The sequence below is a fragment of the Neopelma chrysocephalum genome, unplaced genomic scaffold (genome assembly GCF_003984885.1).
Source record: "Neopelma chrysocephalum unplaced genomic scaffold, ASM398488v2 Primary Assembly neopelma1_165, whole genome shotgun sequence".
NCBI classification, from domain to species: domain Eukaryota; kingdom Metazoa; phylum Chordata; class Aves; order Passeriformes; family Pipridae; genus Neopelma; species Neopelma chrysocephalum.
Genome location: NW_020897827.1, coordinates 671045 through 682145, shown reverse-complemented (window position 1 = coordinate 682145; position 11101 = coordinate 671045). Strand labels below are relative to the sequence as shown.

Below are 11101 nucleotides of genomic sequence, written 5' to 3'. Positions count from 1 at the left end.
GGGGGCCGCGGGGGCCGGGGGCGGGCGGCGGCGGGGGCCCCGCCGGGGCGGCCGGCGCCATGGGCACGGTGCTGTCGCTGTCGCCGAGCTACCGGAAGGCCCCGCTGTTCGAGGAGGGGGCGGCCACGGTGGGGCACTACACGGCGGTGCAGAACAGCAAGAACGCGAAGGAGAAGGGCCTGAAGCGGCACTCGCTGATCTCGGTGCTGCCCTGGAAGCGCATCGCCGCCGTCTCCGCCAAGAAGAAGAGCTCCAAGAAGGTGCAGCCCAACGGCGGCTACCAGAGCAACGTGACCCACCTCAACAACGAGAACCTGAAGAAGTCGCTCTCCTGCGCCAACCTCGCCACCTTCGCCCCCCCCGCCGCCCCCCGCCGCTGCCGCCGCCGCCCTCGCCTCGGCGCAGAAGGTGCCCCCGGCCGCGCCCGCCGCCGCCGCCGCCACCCCGCGCAGGGTCGTGGTGCAGGCGAGCACCAGCGAGCTGCTGCGCTGCCTCGGCGAGTTCCTGTGCCGCCGCTGCTACCGCCTGAAGCACCTCTCGCCCACCGACCCCGTGCTCTGGCTGCGCTCCGTGGACCGCTCGCTGCTGCTGCAGGGCTGGCAGGACCAGGGCTTCATCACGCCCGCCAACGTGGTCTTCCTCTACATGCTGTGCCGGGACGTCATCTCGGCCGAGGTGGCCACCGACCACGAACTGCAGGCAGTGCTGCTCACCTGCCTGTACCTCTCCTACTCCTACATGGGCAACGAGATCTCCTACCCGCTGAAGCCCTTCCTGGTGGAGAGCTGTAAGGAGGCCTTCTGGGACCGCTGCCTCTCCATCATCGACCTCATGAGCCCCAAGATGCTGCAGGTCAACGCCGACCCGCACTACTTCACCCAGGTCTTCGCCGACCTCAAGAAGGAGAGCGGCTCCGAGGAGAAGGGCCGGCTGCTCATCGGCCTCGACCGGTGAGCGCCCGCCGCCCCCCGCGCCCCCCGGACACGCCGCGCCCGCCCGGCCCGGAGCCGCTTCCCGGGGGGATTTGCCCGGCGGGGAAGGGCGGGAGGTGCCGCCGCTCCCCCATCCACTCTGGGGGGGTCACGGGGGGTTCGGACCGGAGCGCAGACCCCCGGTTCTCCCCCCTGCGCCGCCGCTTTTCCAGCCGCCGCCCCCTCCCCGCGCCGCGGGCCCGGGGATGCTGCGGCTCCGCCGCCGGATTGATCCCAGCTAATCGTGGATGGAGAGGGGGAAAAGAACCCCCCCACAACCTCCCGGGAGCGGAGCGGGGCTCCGCGGGGCCGGTCACCGCATCACCGAGACAGAGCCCAGGTAGCAGGGGAAAGGAGAAAAAAAAAAGGAAAAAAAAAAAGAAAAAAATTCCTCTAAAGGCTCGAGCGGAGGCGGCTGAACCGGCCCGGTCGGGACTCACCGGGACAGAGACGCGGGCACGGCCCGGGGACCCCCCACCCCCATCTCCCCCCGTCCCCCCACCCCCTCCTTTATTTATTTTCTTTGAAGAGACTCGAATTCCCGAGCGGGTCCGGGTGACGGGAATCACCGCTACTGTTCATGAGATCAATGTGAAATGTCTTGTTCCCATCGTGCACTGATCATGAGTATTGTGTAAAGGATCTACTTGAGTGTGCAAGCAAAGGGGAGCCGCCACATGCTGCTATATGAATTCTTCTAGAACAAACCCAACGAACTGCAAAACCTGCGGGGGGGAAAGAGAGAAAAAAAAAAAAAACAACCCTTCTTTCTTCTGTCATTGTTGCTTTTCCAGTGGTTACTGCGCATGCAAAACGGGAGCATTTTGTGTCTTCAGATGAAAAAAAAAAAAAAGGAAAAAACGCATAAAAAAATAATAATCAAAAGAAAAAAAAAAACCTTAACGAGAGATGGCTGTAAAATTACACCCATGCACAAAGACCCAACACCACCCCGACACCGCAGTCTCAGCCGGTATTCCCGTATCAGGCCTGGGGACTGAGACCTTCTTTTTGGGTTCTATCATCATTTTTTTCTCCGTGTGCTCAGTTCTAGTTTAGTTCTGGTCCATCGGGCGTTAAACTGGCGAACGAGAGGGAGAAATAACGTGCCATTTACTTTTATTTTTTTGATTTTTTTTCACTTGAAGCTCTTCATGGCTGTACATTGGACCCTGCTAATGATACATGTGTACGTACGTTTTTTTAGTGCAATCTCTTCTGTAGATCTTTGTTGACCAAATTGGTGGGTATTGTTACTTATTAATTTATATTTGTCTCATTTTGTATGTATGTGTATAGTGTGTTTGTAAGTATGTGTGGTTTATAACCCGACCGACTGTGTCATGGGGCTCAGTGTGCCTGTAATTTAATCCCCTCCCCTTATTTTTATTTATTTTTGTACTGTGCTGATTAAATAAAAATGCACTGACCATCCATTACACGGCAGTGGCTCGTGGCCGAGTCTTTTCTGCGCTCCCACCCCTCCACTGGCAACGCTGGGAATGGGATTTGTGTTGACGACAGAGGGTTTAAAGCAGCTTTAATCACGTTACCAGCCCCGGGGTCGCCCCATGGTGGGAGAGCAGCAGGTCCAGGAGCAGCCAGAGGGGGAAAATCGGGACATTGGGACACCAAAACACCACATTCCCTCCGAGCATCATCATCCCTGCAGAAACAGGCACGGCCATGGTGGGATGCAACTAATTGCTTTTTTTCTTTATTATTTATTACAGTGAATTATGTAAACAAAACCCAGGTCCATTATAGTAGGATTTTTTTTCTTTTACACATTAAAATATCAGCGATTTAAAATAATAATAAAAAAAAGGGTTCGTTGCATTATCGCCCCCGGCTGAGAATCAGATTCAATTTAGAAATAGTTAATTTATGGGAAAACCAGGAATATATATATTTTATATATTTTTTTATATATATATATATATAAAACCAGAGCAGGAACAGATAATATATTTTATAAAGACATCTCATCACATACAATATTGCCATCTCATGGTGACAGAAATTCCCTAAGTCTGCGCTGTGCTGCCGTCCATCCCGGTTCCAGACGACCATTCCATTGGGAGGGAAAGTGGATGAAAGTGCTGATTAAAATCCTGCCACTGCCTGGCCGGGGTTAGTGCGGCGGGGGGGCCCCTGCACCGGGACATGGAAGCGAGAAGTGCAAATCCAAAGGCACGGCAAGGCTGGGGATGTTCCCTCTGGAGCTGGGCTGTCCCACGGTGCTGCTCCTCCCGAGGAGCTGATGTGGGATGAGAGCAGGTGGTGGAGGGCCCGTGGTGTCCCGAGCGTGCGTGGGGACAGTCGGGGCTGTCGCTGTCCCCTCCTGGGCCCCGCCGTGGGGGGTGACTCGGGTTTGCCGGCGTCTGGAAGAGCTTCTTCCTGCAGAGCCCCAAAGCATCCCAGAGCCACAGGCTGGGAGGGGGCACAGGGGACTGGGATGTGGTGCTGGGATGCTGGCAGGGCTGCCCCAAGGCCAGGGACCTTGGGAATGGTGTGGAGCATCCCTGGAGGGGCGCACGGGAGGGCTGAGCTTGTGCCAGGTAACACAGAGCTGGAACTGCTCCACACTCAGGTGCCCCCAGTTCTGGGGGTGCAGTGACCTGTCCCTGCACCCCCATGGCTTTGGGAAGCCTTTCGTTAGCAGGTCGTTAGTGAAGAGCCTCTTCCAGGCTTCCCAGTTCCCGGAATGCTCCATTAAACAAGTGCTCCCAGTTCGCCGGCCGGGCAGGGACCCCAAGGTGGGGTCACCACGCAGCCCCCGCCTCCAGGGCTGGGAATCCTGACCTGACCAGCAGTGCCAGGACAATCCCAATGTACAATCCCAACAACCTGGGCTGCTCAGGAGCCACGGCAGGGCCCGGCACGGTGGGAATAAACCAGGGAGTATCCAGGTCCCTCCGTACACACGGAGCTCTGGGTTATCGGGGCCGGGCAGGCGCGGGTGGAATGTGGGGCCACCGGGAGAGCTGAGGGGATGCCCAACACCCCAACACCCACATCCCACTGCTGGGAAGAGCCAGGATAGCTCTCTGGAGGGAAGAGCCCGGGTGCTGGTCTGTGCTGCTGCCCCTGGGGCTCCCGGGGTTAGTGTTGGATAGTGCAAAGCGCCGGAGCCGCGGCCTCGGCCCCACAAAGCTCCACGTGGTTCTGGATTCACCCCCTGCCACGGGCCCCTTTTCCCTCCCTGAACCCCAGCGCTGGCACGGACACGAAGCCACGTGGATCATCCAAAAACCCAGCAAGGCCACACGGTCCCAGTGGGAACCCACTGGATTTGGGTCCCTGGGGAGGGTAATTAAGGCAAAAGCAATGCAGGGGTAACAAAACAAGCCCCTGCACTGGGAAGGCCCCTCTCCAGCTGGACCCGTCTCCAGCCGAGGTGCCTCGGTGTGTTAAGGAATTCCCGGTGGGAAAGCAGCAAGTCTGGAGGTGTCTCCATGTACCATCCCAGCTCCGTGGGGCTGGAGCAGTGTGGAGTGTCTCCCGGCCTCCCTTCCAAACCTGGCCCTGGTTCCATGGGGATTTGGTCCTACAGAACCAGACTCCCTGAGCCGGGTATCTTTGGTTCCTCCCGAGGAGGAGGAGGCTGCATCATATTGCAAAAAAAAAACAACACATGGAAAAGAAACACGGGAGGGAAAACTGGAGAGGGGGAAAGGAATCAACGTGGGAAAGGGAGGAAAGGGTGGAAGTACCTATAAATGCTTTTTTCTGGACTGATTCCAAAGCACTTTTGTGATATTCCAGCCTGGTTTGTAAGATGGAGAACAGGTCACCGGCTATTTTAAGCCTTTGTTCCACGTGAATTTGGCTTTTCTAGACCCCCTCGAATTCGGGTTTTCCAAAACCTCGAGCTTTACCGACGCGTCGCCGCCGAGCATCTCCCACCGAGCCCCGGCGAGTCCCGGGCGCGGGGAGGGCGGGCCGGGCCCCGGCGCGGGCGGGGCGGGTGTTAATTCCCCGGCACGGAGAGGACGAAGCCGGAGCGATGCTTGGTGAAATCCGGTTGGGATTGGTTAATCCTGGTTTCCACGGAGACCGTGCATTTCCGCCCGTGGAGGCTGCACTGCACCGGGTTGGTGACGCTGATGTGCAGGGCCCGCTTCTCCCTGCCGGGAAAAGGGACACGAGTCAGAGGGACGGGATGTGCCACCAGGGCCGGGAGAGGCGTTTTGGGTCAGAGACATCCCAGGCTGATCCCAGGCCTCAGTTCTGAGCCCGGCTTTTGGGCTCGGCTCAGCCCCGCTCCTGCCCACGCTGCACTTGGAGATTTGGGATCGGGATTGATGCTCCATGGGCAGAGCACAGACAGGGCTGCAGAGGGTCCAGGGGCTGCTGCCACCTCGGCCACCCCTCGCCAGGTGACCCCTCCAGTGAGCCCTGAACCCACAGCAGTGACAGGGACACCCCCTGAACCCACTGCAGTGACAGGGACACCCCTGAACCCACAGCAGTGACAGGGACACCCCTGGGCTGAGCTCAGAGACTAAAGCCCAGCCCAGAACAGCCAAAGGAATCACAGGTAGGGTGGTGGTTCTGGACAGACAGACAATCCTGTGTCAGACACAACTGTGTCCCTGCAAACCCTTCACAGCTTTTTAACCCCTTAACCCAATTTTGGCAGTAAAAAATTATTCCCACAAATGAATCAGGAGTTTCTGCCACGTTGGCCTCTCCTTGGCTGTTTGGGGTCATTGCCAGGGGGGGACACTGCAGCAGATTCACCCCTCTGAGCCACTGCTGTTGGGAAGAGCTATCCAGGGACTTGGCCTTCGGGAATTCTCTCCTGTGACCTCACCCACACTTCAAACTCCTGAATTTCCAGCATTTTTAGTATAACACTGAGAGGTTTAAAGACTTGTTGACATTACTCCACTGCCTCTCCTGATGCTCCAAACGCCCCAGAGAGGATGTGTCAGGATCCCATTGTTTGGCCCCCAGACCCCAAGCCCTTCCTTGCCTGAGCCATTTCAGTATTTCCACTGCCACAGCCCAACTCCTTCATGCAGTTTTTACTCCACTGTTCAAGCTGTGCCACATCCCTTAAGCCACATTTTGGTGCAGCTTCCAAGTAATTAAGATTTTCACCACTTCCATAAAAATGGTTGGTTGGTTGGTTGGTTGGTTGGTTGGTTGGTTGGAGGGGGCTGCCAGGGCACAGCAGATGAAGCCCTCACGTTGTCTCAGGTATTTAATACTTATTTACTCCTGCCTGGGTGAGTCAAGGCTGAAATCCCAGCTTAGTTTGCTATTTTTACCATGTCTTAGCAGGAGGAGCCTCCTGGAGATTCCTGTCCCCACGTGCTTGGGGAGCAGGTTTAGCACCAAGTGTCTGCAACACGGACAAGGGATAAGGACTCTCCTCTCCTCCCCTCTCCTCTCCTCCAGCCCTCAGCAGGTTCTGGGTAACAAGGCAGAGGATCTGGGGAGAGGAACGTCAATAACCTGGATTTTGACCCCCAAGAAGGACCCAGGCCTGGCAATCAGAAGGCTGTGGGACCTGCAGCAAGGAGGTGAACCTCTCTGGGTCCCAGCTCCTGCTGGGAGGAGGAGAATCAACCAAACACATCCACGTAAAGCTAACGCTGTCCTGGGCCGGTGGGATCTGGAGGAGGTGCTCTGATCTTTGCCAGGTGTAACAATTCCATTAAATCAGGGCTTCACTCCCCCCAAAACACTTCCCAGATCCCACCATGCCAACACTCATTCACTCATCACGTGCTGCCCGAGGTTTCAGCCTCAGAGCCTTCTGCTGGGGCAGCAGGACAGCTCCTGGACGGCATCCAAGGAACAACCCACAGAGGATCTGCAGGTCCACAGGGATGAGAAACCCCTGGCTTGGTGTTCCCTGCTGGGCACCACCATGCCAGCCCTGCCACCAGCCCCACGAGCAGCTGGACCCGCTGGGACCTCGGGTCCCTTGGAAGCTGCGCCGGCGCTTGGTCGGTGGCCAGCGAGCAGGAGGGTGGGGGGAATGTGGGAATGCCAGGTTGGTTTCCAGCCTGTTGGTCACAGCAGCCTCGCTCCTGGTGCTGCAGCGAGGAGGGGACGTGGCAGCTGCTGGTGCCCCGGGCACGGGAGGGTTGTTTGGTGACCCAAAGGGAGGGAACAGCTGCTGCATCAGCCGGGAAATCGGAGCAAGGACCTTCCAGATCCCGCTGCTACAACCAAGCAGCTGGGGAGACGCTTCCCCAAGTTCCCCATGGAATTTATATCCCAAAGGAAGGGGTTGAGATGAGGGTCCAGAGCAATCCTGGAAGTCAACAAAGTCTTTCATAGACAAGGGCAACACACAGTGAAAATGCCCTTCGGGGATCACGGGTGCTCTGCAAGAGCCTGAAGGCAGCAAAGGCAGAGACAAGTCCCAGCTCCACTCACACTTAAGCTGAAAAAGGAGTTTTCATGGTACAATCCTGTCCCACCACTTTTTGGGGACTTGGGGCAAGGGCCTGGAGGGACAGGACAAGGGGGAATGGCTTCCCACTGCCAGAGGGCAGGGTTAGATGGGATACTGGGAAGGAATTGTTCCCTGTGAGAGTGGGGAGGCCCTGGCACAGGGTGCCCAGAGAAGCTGTGGCTGCCCCTGGAAGTGTCCAAGGCCAGGTTGGACGGGGCTTGGAGCAGCCTGGGCTGGTGGAAGGTGTCCCTGCCCGTGGCAGGGGGTGGCACTGGATGATCCTTCCCACCCAACCCATTCCATGACTCCCTGTGGGCACCAGGCACAGTCCAGCCCTTTGGGCAGCTCTGGCTCCTCACCGAGCCCTGGTGTCACCACACACTGATGGAAGTCAAGTCCACCAGGACAAAGTGACAGCTGCAGCTCCTGGGCACCTCCTGGGAAATCAACTGACTTATTTTTAACAATGATTCCATCAGAAGAGACAGCGAAATGTGAGCTGAGCCCCTGCCAAGGGCAGAAACCCCAGCCCCAGAATCCAGGAAGAGTGAAATGGCCTGGAAAATGGAAAGGGAAAAGGAGGTTTTTGTGGGGAAGTTGGGATCTACCCCAGCACTGCTCCTGTCTTGCCAGGGAACACATGGGAATGCTTGTGTGGAATGTATAGCATGGGAATGTCAGTATGGAACGAACCAGGCAATAATTTCTGTGTGCAACAAACACCAAGGTGTTGGTGCTTCCTGCAAACACAGCTCTTCCTGCAACTGCAAGGAATGTTTTTGGGTGGAAGCAGCTTCTCCAGCTGCTGATCCCAGCTCGTGGTGAGGGCTGGGGTTTTCCTTTGCCTTTGGATCTCCTGGCTCAGCGAGCAGGGCCCTGGGCGAGCGCCGGCAAAAGGGAAACCAGCAGAGAGGGGAGGACTGGGAGTGGAAGCAGCTCAGTGGCCCGTGAAATGTGAGAGTTTTGACTGAGCATTTAATCCAGGACCTCAGGGAAAACACAAGCCAAGTGGCGCAGAAATGGCCCCAGACATCTGTCAGCTCTGCAGACACAGGAACAGCCCAGCACCCACTCGAGGGGGAAGGACACGGCCAAGGGAGGGAGCAGGCAAAGATCAGAGGGAGCTTTGGCATCACAAGGCTGGAAAAGTTAAATAAACATGTTAAATAAATGTTAAATGTGCAAGATGTCAGGTTGGATGGGGCTCGGGACAACCTGGGCTGGTGGAAGGTGTCCCTGCCTGTGGGACTGGGTGGGCTTTCAGCTCCCTTCCAACCCCAACCACTCCATGATTCCCTGCTTAGGAGCAACCACAGGTGACCTGGAATGCCCTGCAAGGAGCTGTAACAGGCCTGAAAATCCAGCAGAGCACTTGTCTGGGAGATGTTCTCCATGGGCAGCTGTGAGCTCCATCCAGTGGGATGAGGGGCTGGGAACATGCCCTGCCCAGGGGCTGAGGGGCTCTGGGGCTGCAGCCCCATCACTGCCAGGGCTGGGGTGGGACAGGGGTTCACACAGATCTCCCAGGATCTTTAAGTGAGGTGCTGCCTGCCTATGGATGCAGCCAACACCACCACAGAGCAGGACATGGGCTCTTTTAGGAAGCAAAATTTGGGCAGAGGTGGCAAAGCCGAGCCAGGTGCCTGATTTTCATGACAACGAAGATCCTAGGGATTTTCAGAGGGATTTAAATGATGCTATACATACAGTACAGTGTGAAAGGAGGGCTCAGCAGCAGTGAATCCAGTGGGATGGATTCCAGAGGTGACTGCTTTAAACCACCCAATTTTTCTAGATCTTAAACCCAGGCCTCTCTCTGGAAGGGCAGGCAGCACTGTGGGCTTCCAACCCAGGATGTCCCATGATTCTGTGACATCACAAAGCTGCAGCTGCAACCAAGATGTGAAGATCAGGAGGGGCAGGATGGAGAACACCCAAAAAAACGGGAACACCTTATGTAAGTCAGTGCTGCCTCATCTGGACACAGGCTGAGCCTTGCAGGGGGTACAGCCATGAAAGAAAACATCAAAAAGGCTCCCAGATGAAGGGAGGCTGCAAAAAAAGAACCCAAAAAAGCAGAAGCTATATTCTGCATGAAGAAAAATATGCAGGAAGCGGAGAGGGAGAAACTGGAGAGCTCTAAAAAAAGGCAGTTTTCAAGGCTCTGCTTCCCAACAAGAGCCAAGGACAGAAACAGGGATTCTGAGAATTCCAAGGAGGGCTAAATCAGCTTTCCAGGCAATGTGTGGTGTCACTGCTGGGGATCACTCCAGGATGTGGAGCTCACTGCTGCTGGGTGGCAGAGGTGAGAATCATGGAATCATGGAATGCTTTGGGTTGGGAAGGACCTTAAAGCTCATCCAGTTCCACCAGGGACACCTTCCACTAGCCCAGGTTGCTCCAAGCCCTGTCCAACCTGGCCTTGGACACTTCCAGGGATCCAGGGGCAGCCACAGCTTCTCTGGGCAACCTGTGCCAGGGCCTCCCCACCCTCCCAGGGGAGAATTTCTTGAGCAGGGTCTGAACAGACCCTGGATACGAGATGGGTAATAAACATGGACATATCTGAGGTACAACAGGTGTCATTTGGGGGCAGATAAGTGTCCTCTGCACGAGGGTTTAGGGCCCAGGCTGATGTCTGGCAGGGCAGGGATGGGGATATATCTCATCTGGCCACTTGTGGGTTTGTGCAGCTTGCAGGACAATGATACTGGGGGTGTTTGGGCCCAGAGAAGAAGTTTACAGTCCCCACTGTGAAAATGAACCCCACAATAGCTTCAGAGGAGACAAAACAGCTGATTCTCAGTGTGGCCAAGTTGTGAAGCCTGCACTGAAACCTCGAGTGCATTTTGTGTCTCCCCTGCAGCACCCAGAGCTGCCCCATGGGCAGGACAGACCCTCTCCATGCCCTGACTGCCTGTGACCACCAGAACCCCCAACCCACTGTCCCCAGGGCATGAGGAGCATCACATGTAAACAGTCCCAGGTGGATATTTCATTCCAGGGAGAGAGATTTGCTGCTGCAAGTACCCCAGAGACCCTCACACTTCCCCCAGCTCTGCCACTGCCCCTCCCAGGACAGGCACATCTCAAGGGTGGCAGCTTCAAAGCAGATTTACACACTCAGAGCATAAACTGCCCTCAAAGACTCAGCTGATTCTGACAGCACCACCCCTGGGACTCCTTGGCTCTCTTCATCCTTCTCATCAGAGGGAGAAAACACCTTTTCTCACCCAGTTCTTATTGGGACACCCTGGCTCAGGGGGCTGCAGGAGGTTAAAGCAAGGATTTACTGTCCTGAGCACTCCAGAAAATAATTTACCATCCTCTTTCCCTTCTTGGACCGTACTGGGAATGCCCTTCCATCCAGCCACCCCTTTTCAGTGCAGCCCCAAAGCCACAGCCCCCCTTCATCCCAGGGCTCCCTGAGAATCCCAGGGTGAGGAGATGAACCAGGGCCCTTTTTGGGTGCAGATCATTCCTCTCTGCTCCTCCCAGAGCAGCTGGATGGGCACACACACATGCTGGGCAGTGTGTCACTCGTGCAGCAGGTGCTGCACAACCCACACGTGCACCCAGGGGGACAAAAACATCCTAAAGCCCAGCGTGGTTTGCGACACCTGCCTTGTGAAACCCTCCCTGGGGCCTCACAGGATGTTTGCTCCGAGCTCTCTGGAGCTGTGGGGCCGCAGAGCTCCCCCAAACCAGGTGG

General features: G+C 56.4%; 2 protein-coding genes across 3 annotated transcripts in view; one reads left to right on the top strand and one right to left on the bottom strand.

The window, feature by feature from the left end:
* Nucleotides 1–23: 23 nt before the first annotated feature.
* Nucleotides 24–2410, top strand: CDK5R1 (cyclin dependent kinase 5 regulatory subunit 1). The gene is given in 2 exon segments (XM_027701697.1): nt 24–355; nt 357–2410. Coding segments are annotated over 2 exon segments (894 nt in total). The 5' UTR covers nt 24–59; the 3' UTR covers nt 955–2410.
* MYO1D (myosin ID) overlaps nt 2350–11101 on the bottom strand; it is a 145068-nt gene continuing 136316 nt past the window's right edge. Inside the window, exon 22 of one of the 2 annotated variants that reach the window (XM_027701693.1) lies at nt 2350–2637. In XM_027701693.1, coding sequence (XP_027557494.1) covers nt 2382–2637 — 256 coding nt within the window. In that variant the 3' untranslated portion in view covers nt 2350–2381. Of the gene's footprint in view, nt 2638–4711; nt 5102–11101 lie in introns of those variants that run through there. The other variant, XM_027701696.1, reaches the window with a different exon arrangement.